This window comes from Glycine soja, chromosome 20 (genome assembly GCF_004193775.1).
Source record: "Glycine soja cultivar W05 chromosome 20, ASM419377v2, whole genome shotgun sequence".
In the NCBI taxonomy this organism is placed as follows: Eukaryota; Viridiplantae; Streptophyta; class Magnoliopsida; order Fabales; family Fabaceae; genus Glycine; species Glycine soja.
In genome coordinates this window covers 37,852,572-37,872,919 of record NC_041021.1, presented here as the reverse complement: position 1 = coordinate 37,872,919, position 20,348 = coordinate 37,852,572, and the positions used below count along the sequence as shown (strand labels likewise).

General features: G+C 34.3%; 1 protein-coding gene across 1 annotated transcript; it reads left to right on the top strand.

Moving 5' to 3' along the window:
* The first annotated feature begins 2,244 nt into the window (after window positions 1-2,244).
* LOC114401529 (transportin-1-like) lies at window positions 2,245-18,726 on the top strand. The gene is made up of 29 exons (XM_028364052.1): window positions 2,245-2,759; window positions 3,475-3,762; window positions 5,122-5,211; window positions 5,306-5,383; window positions 5,483-5,563; window positions 5,876-5,926; window positions 6,247-6,332; window positions 6,958-7,024; window positions 7,111-7,167; window positions 7,259-7,288; window positions 7,373-7,432; window positions 7,585-7,698; window positions 7,935-8,048; window positions 9,603-9,701; window positions 10,485-10,610; window positions 10,720-10,794; window positions 10,959-11,030; window positions 11,195-11,305; window positions 11,455-11,538; window positions 12,497-12,607; window positions 13,568-13,669; window positions 13,932-13,994; window positions 14,078-14,152; window positions 16,344-16,415; window positions 16,488-16,612; window positions 17,608-17,659; window positions 17,736-17,804; window positions 17,893-17,952; window positions 18,067-18,726. The coding sequence occupies exons 1-29, from the start codon at window positions 2,565-2,567 to the stop codon at window positions 18,148-18,150; spliced, it is 2,691 nt and encodes an 896-aa protein (XP_028219853.1). The 5' UTR covers window positions 2,245-2,564; the 3' UTR covers window positions 18,151-18,726.
* The last annotated feature ends 1,622 nt before the right edge of the window (window positions 18,727-20,348 follow it).

The following is a 20,348-nucleotide window of genomic DNA, read 5'->3' as shown; positions in this document are numbered from 1 at the left end:
TGTGATTAATTTAAGGATATGCTTCATTCCTTCTATATCTGGACAAAAAGTTAATAATAATAAATCCAAACTTTATTTCTTTTTCTTGAAAATGTGGATCAGGACAGACATAGCTTTCTAAGTAATGCATTGGGTTTTTAGGTAACTTATAATATTGGTCCTTATCTAATTCATGTCTCCAAAGTAAACATGCGATCTTTTTTTTTCAACAAAAAAAAAAAGTAAACAAGCAATATTCTTATGCTACTCACATTGATAAGAATATTGCCTGGTTAAATGTTTACAAATATTTAATCCTAGTTGAGGTAGAAGCTAGAGACAAAGCGTGAGTTTGGTCATTGTGCGTTCAAAAGAGAAATTCATGTCATAACAATGGTAAAAATGTAGAGGCTAAAAAACTTGATGAGTAGGAAATTTAAAGTTAATCTAGTGGTGAAGGGAGAAGAAAACTGAGGAGAGATCATGGATTTAAATTTTTTGGTTAATAAAAATTAACAACTAATATTTGTTGATAAAAAAAATTGATGAAATTAAATGTCAAATATTTACTAAGATTTTGATATATTTTGGCATTTTTTCTGGTTAACGTGGAACTTAGAATTTTTTTCTAATATGGTTTTTGAAAATGTGGATCAAGGTTCTGTTTATTGGAGAATTTTTTTTTGTGTTACTGTCTGAATGTTATTGAAAGATAGAAATTCCTTTATTTTGCAATATAAATCTAAATTAGAGATGCCAGAGACTGTTACCCATCACATTTTGCGTTACGGGAATATGATCACCTATAACTTTATGTCCTCATCTAAAGAATCGTCTTGGAATGAAGCTTTCATTGCCTTGAAGCCTCAAACGGGATAACTACCTTAAACTTATTGTAGTTAGGCCTGCTTACAAGCCTAGTGATGTTACTGCATGCATGTGGTGGGTGGTCTTGTCCATGAGTCTTAAGATGTTCTTATAGCATGTTTTATAGGTAATTTGGGAAATTGCTCATCTGTAAAAGCAGAATTGTGGGCTCTCTTGCCAGCTTGCGTCTTATAAGTTAAGGGACATGAAGCTTCATAGGTAGATTATTGAATTGGATTCAAATATTAAAATTCATCTTACAAATTCAGATTGTGTGATTCTTCTCACCATGCGTTATGTTACAAAATAGGATGTTCATTAATGTTAATCATATTTTAGAGGGCTAATAGATGCGTGGATCTTCTCAATAATATGGTGTATATGCTAAACCTATTGAAGCTCTTTCAGATTCTATGGCATTTAATGTTTTCCTATGGAATATGGCGATTTGTTATTTTTTTCGGCCTTTATGCCCCATTTATTAATTAAAAATGCGATTTTTTCTAATCACAATTCACGGGTGATTAGTTCAGGTTGTATATATTATTCCATTCTTCTTAAAAAAAAGGTAAATACGAAAGACTTTGGTCAAAAAAGAGTAATCCTGCCATATTGATTTTTTCAACCTGCCATATTCATGTAGTCTACATTAAAAAAAAAAATCAGTTTTCCATTATGCAATAATTAATTTAAAAGTATGACTTAACAATTAATTATCTTGTATTGCCAACCAAAAGGTAAGATGGCGATACATTAATTTTACAGGAAAATGTTACGGGGACCAGCAAATTAATTTTTTATTTTTTTCCCCAAACATAAGAAACCTAAGCGGTATGTTTTTGACGGATGAAAGTTACCACCCTCCATGACTCTTTGCTTAAGGACATAAAACTTCAACCAAACCTCGTTAATGTTAATATGGGTGATCTAGAATTTAATTTTTAAGTAAAATTTAATATTTAAGTCTTGTAATATTATGATAAAAAAATACATAAAACATCAATTAGGGCATATTAGATTTGATTTATTGCTTCCCCCAACACAGCAACTAGCAAGGACCCAATCTGTATGGGTCCAAAGTATATTTTGCAAAACACGCCTTTTTCTTATTCACCTAATGACCATACTATCTATCTACAATTACAGCCAGATCGTGGAGTCAATCACTGCCCCAAGGGATTGGCTTATTTTTGTATTACGAAGCTTCACTAATGCGCATTAACATTAATGATAATATATATATATTTTCAAAACATGGCGTAAAATTATAATTGGACGGTCCCATAAGTGGTGGACTAAAGTGAAAAAACGATGATGAGAAGGTGAATATGATTTTTGAATTATTATTTCTGAACTTATTTTATTTTAGTTTCCTTTTATAGCCCAACGAAGCAAAGGCCTAACCTAAACGCAACGCAAGCGGCGAACAGTGTTTTGATAGATAATTGATGTTTGTGAAGAGTGAGTGAGTGAGGCGAGGGTTGTTTCATTTCATTGCTGGCAGAACAAAAAGTTATTTGTATTGTTTTGCTTGCGAGTGTATTCGAGAGCGGAACCTTGATTGAACCTGTTGCGTTGCGTTGCGTCGCGTTTCATTTAAAAGCGGTGTCGTTTCTCTCTCTCTCTCTCTTCTGTGTTGCGCCCACAAATATTCCAAAACCCCCTCCCTCTCGCAAGCACCGCACAAACCCAGTTCGCGTGGCTGGAATCCGGTGACGATGGCGGCGGCAGCGGCGACTACTCCATCGTGGCAGCCTCAGGAGCAAGGGTTCAAGGAGATCTGCGGCCTACTTGAGCAGCAGATTTCGCATTCTTCTTCCGCCGATAAGGCTCAGATTTGGCAACACCTTCAGCGCTACTCGCATCTCCCTGACTTCAACAATTACCTCGCCTTCATCTTCTCCCGCGCCGAGGTATTCATTCGCCAATTCCCACTTTCTTCTGCTACTGCTACTTCTATCTAGAATAGTGACGATCGCCTTGCGTTTTTTTGGTTTGATTTAAGTCTGTATGATGCGGAACACTTGTCGTAGTGTATTTGTGCTTGATTTGTTGTTCTGAATGAAATCTAATCAACTTGATGAAGGTAATGCTGCTCAAGCGAGAAAGCGACTATGTTTTATTATTCTCTGTTTTTGATTCTGGTATTTTGTCTGTTACCGTTACTTCATCAATTTGCACCAACAGGTTAATGATAATATGGCACTAGTCAACTCTATTGTTTTGATTTGTTTTTAGTTTCCTCTAACTTGTTTTGAGATAGGTTATATAGTGTGTTTGGTTTCGTGTCAAGTTTTTGGAAAATCGCATCACGTTCATAGCTAAGCAACTTCATGTAGCTTTCACTTATCAACGTGTTTTACGCGAGTTGTGTTTTCAATGCGAAACCAAACATAATATTTAGTGTTTGGAATAACATCTAAAAAGTTTAGCGTCTCTCAGATGTCTTGAATTATTCTAGTGGTCCATGGAAATAAGTTTAACCTGGATGGTTTTGCCTGGAATAACATTTTGAGACTTCTATTTGTTTATTTATTTTCAAAAGTGCATCAGTTGTGGCGGTTATGGTTCAAGTGATACTGATGTTGCATTGATACTAATGCTGCTGTGGTGATTTATATTGAACAGGGAAAGTCGGTGGAGGTTCGGCAGGCTGCAGGGTTATATCTGAAGAATAACCTCAGAAACACGTTCAAATCTATGCAGCCTGCATACCAACAGTATGTGAAATCAGAGTTGCTGCCTTGTCTTGGTGCAACAGATAAGCACATAAGGTCTACAGCAGGAACTATTATTAGTGTTGTTGTTCAAATAGGAGGAGTTGTTGGGTGGCCTGAATTGTTGCAAGCCCTTGTAAATTGCTTGGATAGTAATGATCTAAATCACATGGAAGGTGCAATGGATGCGTTATCCAAGGTATGTTCTCCATTTTAGAGTCAATAATGTTTTTAAATTGTAGTTCTGGCTAAAATCAAATCTTCAAAGAAAATGAAAGTACTTTCATTATATGGATTGGTGCTACTCAGAACCCTTGTAGAGAAAGAAGAGAAGTTTATTATTATTTGATAAAGAAGATTTTTTTTAGTAGAAATGAAAGAATAGAAAGAGGCAAGGACTAAGGGGGATTAGATGATGGCAACAGAACTATTCAAATCAACACAAATTACACATCAACATGGACCCACACAAAATACCAAATGCAGTGATTTGGATTTTTCTCAAAGAGTGACCGAATGGTTGGGTCATTAATGCTGCAACTCTCATGTACTGTTTGGTAGTAGAACGGTTGATGTTTTCAACATCCCCTCCCTCTTTTCAGCTTCTGTTTGATCCATTTTGGTGTATCTCCCCATTTCCCAAAACATCTCTTGTCTACATGTTATGAGAAAATGAGCACACATCTATGAGGAAGAAAAATATATGATACTGAAAGTGAAATTTTTTGGGTGCTTTTGTGGGAATCCTTTGTCTGTGTTTCTGTACCAAATCCATTCTTTTTTTCGGGTTTGATGGGAGCTTTGATACAGTGGATTTAGCATGTATACTATCTTTTATGGAATTCCAGAAAACATTGTCATCAGGGGTGCCGAAAAATAAAAAGGCTTAATTATACTTTTGGTTGTCTTAGTTTTTACTGAAATTTGATTTTGGTATCCCTTGTTTCTTTTGCAGCAATGTTATCCTCATACTTCTCGAATTGATTCAATGAAATTCCTTGTCAATCTGATGCTTGCAAGACATAAAATGTGAAGATGTGACACCTCTTCTTTATGATTTCGCTAAATTGAGAGTGATGTGGCCCACCCAATGCCACCTTGGCCAAAGAGTGTGCCACATCAATATCAATCTGATAGGGATAGGGGACTTAAATTGTATTTTGGAAACTATAAGAATGACATTGTTGCAATTGAAACTAAGGGGGGACCAAAAGTGAACTCTACTAAAATTAATGAGATCAAAAGTGTAATTAAGCCAAAAAATTAAAAAAAGTGACATATATTTCATTCCCGATCTCCTTTTGCTGATCATCTCTCTTCCTTCTTCCCATGATGCTAAATCTCCTTTGTTGATTTTTTCATGCAAATAATTTCATGACTTTGATCTCTGATTTGGTTAAGTCTGATATATAACACATACAATTGAAAAGTTAAAGTCATATATGTACTATTATTTTAACTGGCTGGAAACATTAGTCTCAGCAACTGATACTTAATATTTCATACATTTGTTTCCAGTAATACCTTTTTAACACTTCATGTTTGACTGTGCATGCAGATCTGTGAGGATATTCCCCAATATCTTGACTCTGATGTACCAGGGTTAGCAGAACGCCCTATTAACATATTTCTTCCCAGATTATTTCGGGTAACATCAGTATTTTCTTTTTATAATTGTTTTCTTTCATTTCTTGTAACTGTATCCTCAACTGTTTATTTTTCCTCTTTTATTTTTGTTTCAGTTTTTCCAATCTCCTCATGCTTCATTGAGAAAATTATCACTGGGTTCTGTAAATCAATACATTATGTTAATGCCTTCTGTAAGTGTATCATGGGACTCTATCATCTCAGTTGTCTGGTTATTAAAGTATTACTGAAGTTTTGGAATTGATAGTAATAGTCTCATTGGTTTTGTACAGGCCTTATACGTATCCATGGATCAATATCTTCAAGGTCTGTTTATTCTCGCTAATGACGCTGCTGCTGAAGTGCGGAAGTTGGTGAGTTCTTAATGAACTATGTGCATGTATTTGATGTATAACTCCAATGGAATGTTTCCCAATATTGCTTTATTGCTGAATTACTTAATGCTTCTTTTCCAAATCAAGCTTATTTTTGCTGGTTTGAATTGCTAGTAGTTGAAGGCTTTGGTCTTTTGACCCTGCCCTCTGCTCGCTGTGTATTCTATCTTTTAATTTCTGATATTTCACAACAAGGAATTTTATTAACTGCTTTTTACTGAAATTAGCTATTACTATTTCTTATTAATGTTGGAATCAATTGATACCATCCTAGTTGCTATTGATGACCAGGTTTGTGCAGCATTTGTTCAGCTAATTGAAGTTCGCCCATCTTTCTTGGAGGTGCGCGCCTTGTTCTGGTTCTTTGGAGTTTTTTAAGTTAATTGAATATGCTTATTGTTTTTGGAATGTTGCACATTGAGGTGGTTGATCTATTTTATTCTTTCCATCACACTATAGGCGCTTACTTATTTGAGTAAGTAAAATTCATTTGGAAACATTAAAATCAGAATATCTTGCATTTTATTATATCTATCTGCATTTCTAATTTTCCAACTACTTATATCAGCAAGCACTAAATCTCTTGCTGATGTGCTTTCTTAAAAATTAATGTTATTTCTATCTTCTCTTTCTTATCTATTGTAATTGTTAACACGCTGCAGCCACATTTACGGAATGTTATTGAATACATGTTACAAGTCAACAAGGATACAGATGATGAAGTAGCCCTTGAAGCTTGTGAATTTTGGTACTATTTGTTTGGGATGTTATTTTCTTAATGTTACAACTAGTAGCTGGAGTGCATCATTTAGCTTCTAGATATTGTTATTGAATCACAAGGAAAATAATAAACTTAGTTATGTGTATTTTGTTTTATTGTGTCACTTTCTGTTAAGGAGGGGGGTTTTAGGTTGTTGTAATATATTCTAATTCGAGAAATATCTCTCCCCAGGATGTATAGAATTTTAGACCATCGTGTCAAGTTCATTTAGTTTTGAACTTGATCAGGTACTTGTTTCAAATCACCTTTGTCCCCAAATTTGCTCTGGTATAGCCTGCCTGATGAATTATTCTAACACCCAAGTTCCAAGCCATACTATTGTCCAGCTATGTATATTAATTTTATACTTCTGACTGAGATTGATAATGGGGTTCATTTTGTTTGTCGTTAGTTACTAGGATGGTATATGCATTATCAATTTCCCATTTCTACAATTATCATGCTGATGCAAATAGGAGTTTGATATTTCTATTACACAGTGATGACATATTTCTTGTTAAGTGTATTTAAAGTTTACACTGTACTTAAACTTTGTCTTTCTTATATCCTGGCTATTTAGCATCTTTCTCTTTTTTAATAATTTCTATTGCAGGTCTGCTTATTGTGATGCTCAACTGCCACCTGAAAACTTAAGAGAATTCTTGCCCCGTCTTATTCCAGTAAATCAAATTATATGATTTTTCTTCTATAATTGTTTTACCATTTACGATTTGGAATTTGAGGTTTATTTGTTGCATCTATGTAGGTATTGCTGTCAAACATGGCTTATGCAGATGATGATGAATCAGTTATTGAAGCTGAGGTTGTCTCTTGGATTGATTAGTAGTTATAGTTGGATTTCAATTACTTCTTGTTTATATGATTTCATTTGTTTGTGCAATGTTTTTTCCCAGGAAGATGGTTCTCAGCCTGATCGAGATCAGGTCTGATTGTTTTTAAGTTGACTTAATGGGTTTTCTTTAATTTGAGACCATCATATTTCTAATTTTGTGTGTTTTGCACCACAGGATCTTAAACCTCGATTTCACGTATCAAGGTTTCATGGATCAGATGAAGTAGAAGACGATGTATGTTGTACTTACTCTATTGATTGCTTATTCTAATTATTTGATTAATTTTCCTGCCCTTATTTAATAGGGTTTGTGTAGCTTTTGAAAGATGAAATGATAAAAATATGCTTTGCTAATTTGAAGTCAAATTTTATTTTTCATATTTACAGGATGATGATGTTGTCAACACATGGAATTTACGGAAATGCAGTGCAGCTGCTCTTGATATTCTTTCAAATGTGTTTGGAGATGAGATCCTTCCAACTCTTATGCCTATTGTTGAGGTGATTTAACTTAAGCTTCTTGTGGTCATTTTGTGATGATGTTCCGTTTTAATTATCATAGTGGCTAAGGATGAGTACACGCTGAAATGGTACTCTGTTTATTAAAGGCAGACCATGCATAATGATAGTGGATCTAACATAGGTGTATATATGTAAGACATCTATGAAAACTATATTATGACGCTAATTTCTCTGCAAGCCTTTCTTTTTATGAGGCCATTCTAAAATTTCTGCAGGCTAAGTTATCTGCTGGTGGGGATGATGCTTGGAAAGATAGGGAAGCTGCTGTCTTGGCTCTTGGTGCTATAGGCGAAGGTTGCATCAATGGTCTTTATCCGCATCTGTTGGAGGTATTTTCTGTTCTTTGGTTCTGGTGAATTTAATCCAAAAGCAAATGGCCTAATTGTGGGAAAAATAGTTTAATTTGTTTTAAAATTTGATTAAAGTGCGCTTGAATGATTTTATAACGTAGTGTTGCTATATCTCATAATTATCGATATTGTATTGTAGAAATAATTAGATTATCCAATATATCTAAATTGTATCCTAGAATATTTATCACTTATGACCAGTTTCTCTATTTTCTTAGTTTCCACATTATATGTCATTATTTTTTCCTTATTATAGTTAGGACCAAAATTAGGGTTAGTGTTCTAAGTTTGGCATACATCATAGTACACAAATAAATGTTATCCAAAGTATATTTTCTCTGCATTCACTCCCTTTATACCTAAACCCCTATAGATTTGTGCATGTTTGTGTCTTTCTTCTCTGGCTACACAATTTCTTGTTAATTTCATTTATATATGATTACTTCTAGAATCATCCATTTATACTTTGTAAATGTTGCTCAACCCCCCACCCCCACCACACAAGACACACACACACACATCTCTTTTTGTACTGATCTATTCTTGCTAATGTTCAGTTAGTCGATCACTGTTACATATGATTCTTTCTGGACGAGTTGAAATTTGAAATTCATGCTATATGTTGTTAAAATTGTGATCTAGATTGTAAGATTGCATGATCTTACAATCCTTCTGCCCTGTCCTGATCTGGACTGCACCTGAAATCGCAAGCAGGTAGGATCATAGTGAGATTGTTTGAGTTTGTCAATCCTGAAATTAGAGATTTTTGGGTAAGGTTGCACAACCTGATTCACACAAACCCATATTTGTGCCCAAAATTGTGACTTCCCCCTCCATAACAGACTCCATCTCTCAATCAAGCCCTTCACATCTGTGCCCAAGCCTGTTGCAGGTGACAGCATCTCTTCTGAACCTCTGTTCATCTATGCTATCTCTCTTGCACATCTGCCTTTGCTGTCTTGAAGCCTCCTTCCCCATCTCTCTTGACCTTCTCTTTTGCTGCCTTGCTGATTCCCTGTACATCTTCACACATCTTCCCTATCTCTGGTTTCGGTTTAATGTTTTAGTTTGCTTTGTAATCACTGAAAAATGATTTCTGCTGGGCAACGTGATAGTGAGGCAGGGGCTGGTGGTTATTTATGCGCTAATTATGAGTTGTTTTGGATGTTATGGTGATGAAACTTCAGTTTTGAGTTTGCTTTAATATTGTTAATTATAGGTTTTTGCTCCTATTTTCTATGTGCTTGACTGCATGTATATATTAGTATAATTTTACATTTTGGTAGGATCTTATGAACATTGTTACAATCCTACGTTTTATGATCTTGGACTCCCCTACCAATCTCAAGTAGGATCTCGATCTTGACAACATTGTTCATATTAAAAGAAGGAAAATGTTTCTTTGACAACATTTTGTTAACCTTAGTCACTGTCATTCTTATTTTACTGAGTCTGGTTTTGTGATCTACATTATGTGGCCCTTGCTTCTTACTAATTCAGAATATTAAACAATTCATTGTTTTGCATTTATAGATTGTGGCATTTCTTATCCCTCTTCTTGATGATAAGTTTCCTCTGATACGAAGTATTTCATGCTGGACACTATCACGATTTAGCAAATTTATTGTTCAGGTATGAATGTATTTTGTCCCCTCATCTGCTATTGCACGGGTGTTTATTTTTGCACTACCGATTGTTTTACAGTTCTATAAGATTTTGATCCCTGCAAAGTTATGGCAATATTAAATCTCAATTATTTTGAAATTCCAAATTATTAAATTTAATAATATCTTATTAATATTTAATATATATTCTTAATGTATATAAATACGTTATATTCTCTATTCCTGATAATTGATATTATTTTAACTAATTATTTTAATATTCTCCATCACTTTTATATTAGAGTATTTAACACTCAAGTTTGAGCTTATAGATGTTATAAATTATAATATAACTAAAGAATGCATATGCATCACAGACTGACAATCTGTTAACCTAGGTGAAAATAGAAAATAATCTTTTACCAATAAAAGCTTCACAGGGTGAATATTTCACTGAAATCATGAATGGGTTGCAGGCTTGCCTTGCCTCCCTAATGCATACTGTGCTTATAAAATTTGGCATGGATGATCCGCTTGATAATTAGTTATAATTAAATAGTTGATTGATCAAAATCACTTTATATGAGGAGTTCATAGATAGTTGCCAAATCTTGCATCAGTCTCAAAGGATCTTGATCTATTGGAATATTGTATGTTGTCCAGATTATTGGAAAATGACAACCTGGAGCAAATATTATATACAACACCTATATGGACTGATATCTAAGTTTAGTAATTCATAGTTAAATAAAGAGAACTTGCTGTATAATTGTCATTTCAAGGCTGTCTTCTTTGAATTTGTGTGTCTTAGGGTATTGGGCATCCTAAAGGCTATGAACAATTTGATAATGTTCTTATGGGTCTTCTACGAAGAATTTTGGATGATAATAAGCGGGTCCAAGAGGCTGCTTGTTCAGCCTTTGCAACTCTGGAAGAGGTTCTGACTACAATTTTTGTTCATTTACCCTTAGTGAATTGATTCAATTACTCGATTTATTTTAAATTTATATAAATCTCAATTTTGGTTTACTAAACTTTTATTATAGGAGGCTGCTGAAGAGTTGGCTCCACGCTTGGAAATTATACTGAAGCACCTGATGACTGCATTTGGGAAATATCAGGTGATTTTCTGACCTTAATAGTTAATACATAATATATGTTTTTTGTTTCCTGTAAAATGAATCATGTTTGGATGACCTCTATTGTTATGATATTGTGCTTCATTTCCTGTCATTACTTGTATGCTCAGACATCTTTAATTGTAGTCTTTTGTTCTTAATTTCAGAGGCGAAACCTCAGAATTGTATATGATGCTATTGGAACTCTAGCTGAAGCTGTTGGAGGAGAGCTGAATCAGGTATGCTATTTTTATTACTAATCCATTGCATGGTAGAACAATCATCCTTCTTCCTCAAACTAAACTTTTATTTTTTTCCCAAGTTATTTTTCATGATTTATTATCAATATCCTCGAACTAAAATTTTATTTTCTTCACCTACTGTATCTCTCTTTGTTTTGCAGCCTGTTTATCTTGACATTCTCATGCCACCATTAATTGAGAAGTGGCAGCAACTTTCAAATTCAGACAAAGATCTTTTTCCGCTCCTGGAATGCTTTACATCTATAGCACATGTACGGATATCTGTTTTTCCAACAGACTATATGTTAATATATGCATGGAATTTGGGGGCAATGATCTATATAATTTGAAATTTTTGTATGGACTGTAACTGTACATCATATCTATTTTCTTGCTCCTGATGGTGTTCCATTTGATACAGGCTCTGGGTACTGGTTTTGCTCAATTTGCTGAACCTGTATTTAGGAGGTGCATAAATATAATCCAGACCCAACAATTTGCTAAGGTTCTGGTTACTTTTACTCAATGATCTTTCAAAATTTAGTTTGCACTATATCCTCTTAGAAAACTCGAATTTTTGGTTGTTTCCTAGGTATTGCCTAATATTTCATTTTGGGGTTTCATGGTCTATAATTTTAGAATTTTCTAAGAGACCATGAGCAGAAAAAACCCCATCCCATGGACCACACATTACACAAGAATCATTAAGGGTTTAGAATGTACCTTTGTAGCATCACTCAGCTTGTTAGTGCTACAAGTTTTCTCCTTTTATCTTACATTCAAACGACTGTCTACTATGTGTTTTCTGATTAGTATTAGACTATTAGTATACATACTTAGTATGGAGAGAATAGAGACTGAATATTAGAGAATTGATAGACTTGTTACGAGGTGTTGTAGTACAGTACGATGATAAAGCCTAAAGTGTTAGGCCTTAATTACACTAATAATCCTAACTAAATAAGGCAACAAATCATTAGATATCAAGAAACATGGAAACTGACAAAATAGGGAGAAACTAGTCCTAAATTAATTTCCAAGATACTCTAAATTATTCTAGGATATGATATTGATATTACATGATATTCTAACAGTGTGAACTAATCAAATGAATACTGCTAGAATGTACTGTCATCTCTTCTGTATATTTATCTTTTATTGATCACTAAGTGCTACAGTCATGCTATATCTGTAAGTGGATCTCTGAAATACGTAAAAGCCTAAAAAAATATCAAGTGTTATTATGCTTTGTATGTGCTTGTTTTTATTACTATCTGTCTATCGAATTATTAATGTCCGCACATCCTATTTGGAATTAAAAGGTTCATTTCCATGACCACTATGTTAGCATCATTTATGATTTGTCTAACAGACTACTGTATTACCGCTTTCCACTTACCAATAGGGGCTGTTTTTGAGATTTTATTTTATCTTCCAACAAGTTGAGTGTCATTCTATTTCAGGCTGATCCTGCCGCCACCACAGGGGTTCAGTATGACAAGGAGTTTATTGTATGCTCTCTTGATTTGCTTTCTGGACTAGCAGAGGGTCTTGGCAGTGGAATAGAGAGTTTGGTACTCATCCAAAATTTGTATTTTTTAGATATGAGATCATGCTTCTCTGTTAGCAAATTATTTGACATCTCTGATGTTATTTTCCCTGAAATATGTGTTCATTTACAAAATGGGAGTTTTTTTAAGCATAGATCATTGTGCAAATCTGTCTGATATTCTTATTTACATCAAGAAATAAGTGCAGTATTTGTTGAACTGTTTCTGTAAATTTTAATACTGAAATAGTCTTGTGGTTGACTGTTATTCCACCTTTTTCCTTCTTGTTTTGCTAGATATGTTGGCTTGTGTTCAGGCATATGCTTGTCAACATTAGAAAGATCTATTTTTATATTGATGCATATTTGTCAACATTATGCTCAGTTTTCTAAAATTAAGGAGTTAATATATTTTGGGGATAGAAGTTGGTTTTGTGGATTATCTATAATATTAAATGTGACCATAATGTTTGCCTTTCAGTAATTAGCATATTTGTGAATTCATGTTGGTGGTTTCATCTGCAAGATTGGAGGCATCAACCCTAGATTATTTCTTAGGTTCCAACATGATATTATCCTTTTTCTCTACAAGATTTACTTCTTTAGTGGAGAAATCATTGATAAACTAATTTTTCAAACCTTGTAAGAGAGGTCAGTGAATTCTTTCTAAAATCAACCATGACTAAAGCTGTTATAAATTTTTTTAATGGCAGACAAGTCCTTAATTTGGATTTTATTTTAATTTCTTTAGTTTTAAAAAATTATTGTATCTAATGCTATTCCTAAAAGGCATATTTCCCTTTTATTTTTACCTTGTCTCCAAACCTTCAATTCTTTTTTGTGTACTTAAAACTTGAAATGGACAGCAATTCTGCATCTTCTGAACTTCCCTTTGTTATTTGAGATCTTGATATCTGCTTGAGATTAATTAAACCAGAAATTGTATGATTTCTTGTGATTGATCTTGATATACACTATTTGGCAGGTTGCACAATGTTCTTTGAGGGACCTACTTCTGCATTGTTGTGTGGATGATGCTCCTGATGTTAGACAAAGTGCCTTTGCCTTACTTGGAGACCTTGCGCGAGTAAGTTGCATGTAATACTGCATACATTATACCTAAGACCATGTAGCCATTAGTTGTTCCTTGCCCCTGGTGTCTTTTGAAAGTAAATCCACCTTTTGAAAGCAAAAATTTATTTATTTGGGGTTGGCGAGGGTGGGGACTGGGTGAAAATAAGTTTGGGTCTACCCAAACATGTTATTTTTACATCTTTTGTAGAGGAGCAGGGATTGTTCTGTGGACTGTATCTTAGTTGATGGGATTCTAACAATGGTAATTTGGCTAGGTGTGCCCGGTTCATTTGCACCCTCGTTTGTCTGAGTTTCTTGAGGCTGCAGCCAAGCAACTGGTATGTGTGTGCCTGATATAAACTTATCCATAAGGGTTGCATTTATTTGGTCATTTTATTCTTATACTGTGTCTGGTGTACAGGAGATTTCTAAGGTAAAGGAGGCTATTTCAGTAGCAAATAATGCATGCTGGGCAATTGGAGAATTAGCAGTTAAGGTATGCAATTTTTAATGATGCTTTCTGATAAAATAATAGAAATGTATGGAAGCTAGAAACTAATATGCATTGATGGATACTGTCATAATTAAGAATTAGGATACTTTCAATTTCAAAAGCTGTGTTAGACAGTAATGAATACTGTGATGGTTAAATGATAGCCATCCATATGCTAAAAATGATGTATATGTGGTAGAGAAGCCACGGAAAGATCAGTTAGTCTTTCTGCTCATAATGAAGGTAGTCATCACTAATTTTGCCTGCTGTCTCGGTCATCTTTAGTGAGAAACTGGTTTTGAATCTCTGGATTGACCACAAAGTGATGAAGATAACGTCCCTCGGTATCAGCTTCAACTTGCTGTTTCAGATGAGAAACTTTTTCATCCAAAGAAACGGAAACTGAGTGGCATTCTGGAAACTGGGATTGATGTTTGAACAGATGAAGTTGGAAGGTGAGAATCACCCGGGATTTGGAAAGGACTGAATGGTGAGGCAATAGTTCAGGTCAAATTCAAGCTCTAGATACCATATTGTAATCTTTGATTGGAAGAGAAAATGAGAGTAGGAAGATATCAGAGTGAATCTATTAATCTATATATTTTCATTACTGAAAGAACTCTGTTAATAGATTTTACTATTTACAGACTCAAGCCGAGACAACTGTCCCAATTGAACTCCGTTACAGAGTTAGACTGATTTGATTCTGTTATTAGTGACGGAAACTAACCGCAACTAACTATGCCTAGCTGAGACACAAATGAAATCAGGCTATAACTAACATGTAACAACCTTGGTTATCAAATCCTGATTTGAATTGTGAATCAAAAGGCATATTTTCTGAATTGTGAATTTAACAATTCTGTGAATAGCTCTGTATGGCTATTGAATTGAAAGATAAACTTCAAATAGACCAATATACAGCTCATATCAATGACAATAACAAAAAGTGACTGCTCAAATTCAACTGTATAACTACTTAAAAATATAAAAAGTCTTCAAATTAATTTGTTTATTATTTTAAAAATATTAAATGCCTAAATATTTTTTTATAAAATATTATAATAAGGTGCAGCGGTAAAGTTGTGCCTTGGTGACCTGTTGGTCATGGGTTCGAATCCGGAAACAGCCTCTTTGCATATGCAAGGGTAAGGCTGCGTACAATATCCCTCCCCCATACCTTCGCATAGCGAAGAGCCTCTGGGCAATGGGGTACGCTAGGATTATAATAATCATTAGTATTAAATCCTCTTTTTGATTATAAATCTTTAACTACCATACTCAATGTTTGGACCAAGTGCATCTGGCTGGTCCAACCAATTCAAGTGCATGTTTGGAAAAGATTTTATAATGCATGTATAATTCTCTCTCACCACGTCTGACGCAGAAGCAACACTCATGAGCTTCTACATTTCTTTAAAACTGACGTGAAAATGAGCAAGACATGGATCATAGACGTGTGTCCAAACACACTGTAAATCATGGCTCATTATAGTGCACTCTTGTCTTCCTTCAAGCATGCTTACCCCTACAAGTGCTTGTTTTGTTTGTGTAGTAACAGATGTATTGTATGGTTCAGGTTTTTGACATTTATTGATCTTTTGTTTTAAGCTAGATGCTTTATATTGGGTCTTGGGATGGTATACTGTTGTTGACAACCACGCCCTTCATCTTAAAGATTCAGCACTGTAACTCTAGCTTGCCATGCCGTGTTCTGTTTGGTTTCTATTGTCATTGTGTCACTTTCCCTCCAATCATGTAAAAAAAATGCTAAAAAGTTGTAAAATACTAAAATAATGTTTTAACTTTTACAGTAGGGGCAGATAAAACTGTCCCAAAAACACTCCTAGTTGAAATACTTAGGATAGGTTGTTGACAGATAATTTTTTGGATATGCTAATAATATATTATTACAGCTTTATATATTGATTCATTGATGCTTTTGTTTGATGGCTTCCACATTAAATTTTGAATACATGTTTTTCAGTCTTAATTTCACCAACACCAGAGTTGAAATGGAGAAATCTAAATTAAGGCTTTGGATGTTCTAGCACAATTCATTTTTTCTCCACCTCTGACTGAGTATTGGATGTGTTATTAGTGTGAATATCTTCTGACATTAACTATTCCGTGTCACATTTTATTCATTTTTATATAAAATCAGTCACTGTGAATTATGAATTTTGAATTTCAGGTTCGTCAAGAAATTTCTCCCATTGTTTTAACTGTAATTTCATGCCTGGTCCCAATTCTTCAGCATGCAGAGGTCATTATCACGTCACATTCTTGAATTATAATTTTGGTCATGTTCAGTTGCTGATTGTCTTGCTGTTTATAGGGACTCAACAAGTCACTTATAGAAAATAGTGCAATAACATTGGGGAGGCTTGCATGGGTCTGTCCGGAGCTTGTATCACCACATATGGAGCATTTCATGCAATCTTGGTGCACTGCTTTGTCAATGTAAGTTGTACCACTTATGTGTTTTATATAGTAATGACTTCCACAATGAGCACATAACAAATATATTTGGTTCTCTTTAGTTTGCTGCTATAAGAAAATGTTTTGAAATTCATAGATGATTTTGCAATTTTTGGTGCATGATAAATTTTGTGAATAAATTACTCATCATTATAGAAGTTTGTCTTCAACATAAGATGAGAAATTGGTTTTAGTGTTGTTTCCTTGGGAGTGTAATCAGTTCAGTTTCAATGGTGGTGGCTGAGATAAGAGATGGATGTTTTTCTTTCGAAAAAAAAGATGGTGAATATTTGATTGAGTGGCCTAAAAAGCATTTTAGATTCATAATGACATTGCTTTGCTTTTACGAAATGAAAATATGGTTGGTTTTGCGTTCTGTTTCTCTGAAACTTGACTTTGGGTCATGTTGAACAGACTTTACAATAAAACAGTGCAATATACTGCAACCATTAATTGCTGTTGAAATCCCATATCCATTATAGATATGACTAAAGTAGAGCTTATAAAGTTTTAGGCAATAGCTTTTTGGGTTTAGTTAAAGGTTAGGCTCAATTCAAGACGTATTGTGGTAATTTTTTACTTTGAAATTCGTACATTGAGGATCCCCATTTAATATCTTAATATTGACATTTTTACATTAGATGTTAGCAGTTGAGATCTCCTTGGGAGTCTAAATGGTATTAATCACACAAAAAATGTGTTTTGTGTTCAAGGCATTTACTCTCTTAAGAAGCTGAGAGTCCTCTGCCTTGTAATAAAATCTTAGATAATGCCTTCTGAGAACTTAGAATAGTCAATAGTAGTGCCTGTAATTCTGTATTTATTTAAATATTTGGAATTCATGCATAGTAACACATAAAGGAGAGTAAAGCAATATCTCAACCTCTTCACTTTACAAATTGATCATAATATTAGATGTCCACTGTTTCATTGCTGGTTATCTTGTATATTAATTTCTCTTTGATGATTTTTTGCAGGATACGAGATGATGTTGAGAAAGAGGATGCTTTTAGAGGTCTATGTGCTATGGTATGCTCCTATTCACTCTGTAATTTTTTTTACATGTAGACTTGTAAAGTAATTTGTATTTTACATTTGTTTTCAGGTTAAGGCTAATCCTTCTGGAGCTCTAAGCTCGCTTGTTTACATGTGCAAAGCCATTGCAAGTTGGCATGTATGTTTTGCAATCATCATTGTCCATCTTAAAAGTTAGAAGTGCTTTAAGGTTTCTGTAATATAACTGCTTTTATTAATGTCTATAGGAAATAAGGAGTGAAGATTTACACAATGAAGTCTGCCAGGTCTTACATGGGTATAAGCAGGTTAGTGTTGCTTCACTTTCGGGTGTGCATCTGCCTAGGGAATTACATGTTTATGTTATAGCTGTAATACGTTCCTCATGGAAATGAAACTATAATCCCATGTTTTTGCTTTAGATGCTGCGCAATGGAGCGTGGGACCAGTGTATGTCTGCTTTGGAGCCTCCAGTAAAAGAAAAGCTTTCGAAATATCAAGTATAATTCAATTGCGTGAGCATTGTATCTGCATTGATCTTGTTAATCATTTTGTGTGTTGTCAAGCAATATTGGAGTCACGATTCATATTAAGTGGGAGCTGAGTCTCGGTCCAAGTTTTCAGACAGGGTACCAGTACTTAAACAATTCGTTTGAGCTTGATGATTACAGGAAGTTCCACAAGCCTTGAAGATCTCACTTGATGGAGTTTCCCATGAGAAATGTACAGGGGAATGACTTTCAGCCTTTAGAAATGCTTGATTCTTTTTTGTCTTAATAGTTGAAGCCTTAATTAAAAGCTAGGAGTTTTATTCGACCCTTGTGTTCGTCGTCACAGTTTTCCAATATTTTTACAAGTTGATAGGTTGTGTCTTGGTTACACAGTTTTGTACCACCAGAGAGAGAGAGAGAGAAGGGGGGGGGGGGGGGGGGGGTATGATCTGACTTGTATTTTCCAGCGTATTTAGTTGTTAAATTGTTTGTGAGCCGTAACTTGAAAATCAATTTCAACTGTGTTGCCTCAGGCAGCGCATCATTTAAATTTTGATTGAGACAATAATTAGTTAAACTTATGTATGCTTATTGGCTTTTTTTTTTTTTTACTTTCGGCCCAGAGTAAAAAATGTTTTATGCTGTCGGTGCCCCTTAACAATAGCTCATATCTACAGTGGCTTTCATTAGAAAAATGAATAAAATAAAAATCTGTGATATATAGTTTTCAGTGTAATTTTGATTTACTGTAGGTCTAAAATTTTACGGTTATGCGATTGATATGGTTGTTTTTACTATAAGATAAGTACTTTGTTTTATCATGTAGTTCATATTTAAAAAAAACCATGACACAAATTGTTTAGTGATATAATGATAGTGAATTATGTATGCAAATTTGTGCTGGCAATACGTCATTTTTGAGACCTAAAATTGATATATAAAATACGTGAGCACGTCCACCAATTGACCAAGTTAAAGGTTAGAAAGGTGTTTAGTTCCTTACTTCTGTTGAGCAGCAAGGGAGATTCCTTTTATCCCCTAATGATTTTACAAATTTACTCATTCAAAATTATTCGACATACACTTTTAATTGATAGTATTTAGTATAATATGATCATATTTTTGTATTAATATAATCTAGTCATAAGATAGAGGCTAATTCACAGCAGTTGTTCACATGGGTTTATTAGGATTCTATGTTTCTTTATATTTTGGTCTTCTATTGAATATATCAGGAACACCAGCTGCCATTTTCTGGTTTGATATATTGATGTTTGTCATTGTTAACAACTAAGCAAGTTTTAAACAATTGACCTTGCAGTTATTATTGTTCGTAGGTGGGAAAGTTGGTATTGCCAGCACAAATTTGCTAACATAAGTGTTTAGTAGGAGACACGTATATAACGTTGTGGATTGAGAAACTGATTCTTGGCAGCTTCCAATTCTATTCTTTCCCATCTCTTTTTTCTCTTGATATCTTCTTGATGTGCCATTGATTCTTTAGCTTCCATGTCCATGAGACTCTTTGAATACATATCTGGATCAATGTCTTCCAGCATCACTTTCACACTCTGTTAGTTGCCTCACACTCTTGCTCCAATGCGACTTCAGGTTCTTTTCCATGCCTTCTACAATCACAGTAAATACTTCTACCGTTCCTATTAATGCCATTTTCACGAACTGCTCATTGTTCCACACATAGAGTGCACGCTCGGCTACCTAAACCAAATTTATGTATCATAAAATGAAATCTCTGTTTATCAAATCCAAAATTCAGAAAACTGACAATGGAATAATAAAGACATGATGGTATATACAGTCAAGTAAATTGTGAGCTTAACTAGTAAAATACAAATACCTAGCAGTTGAATAAAGAGCACAAAGCATGATGAACATATATAATTTTCAGTAGAGTAAAATTATGGACATTATTAAGAGTTATTATACCTGGGAATTCCAACTGTTTATGCATTTTGTGATCTGGGTACATAAGGACAAGGCCTACTTATGATACTGGTCAGGGTCTAAATTCTCGACCAGATCTTCCAATTCCCCAATTAGTAAGATTTCTTTTTGACAGTTTATGACAGGCCAGTACGTCAAAATTCCTCTAACAACCCCTCCAAGCATAGGCTCCTTCTGCACAAACTATGACACGCAATAAGCCAATTGCCTATTGTACACTTGCATCCCTTTGGTCTTGTGTAGAGGAA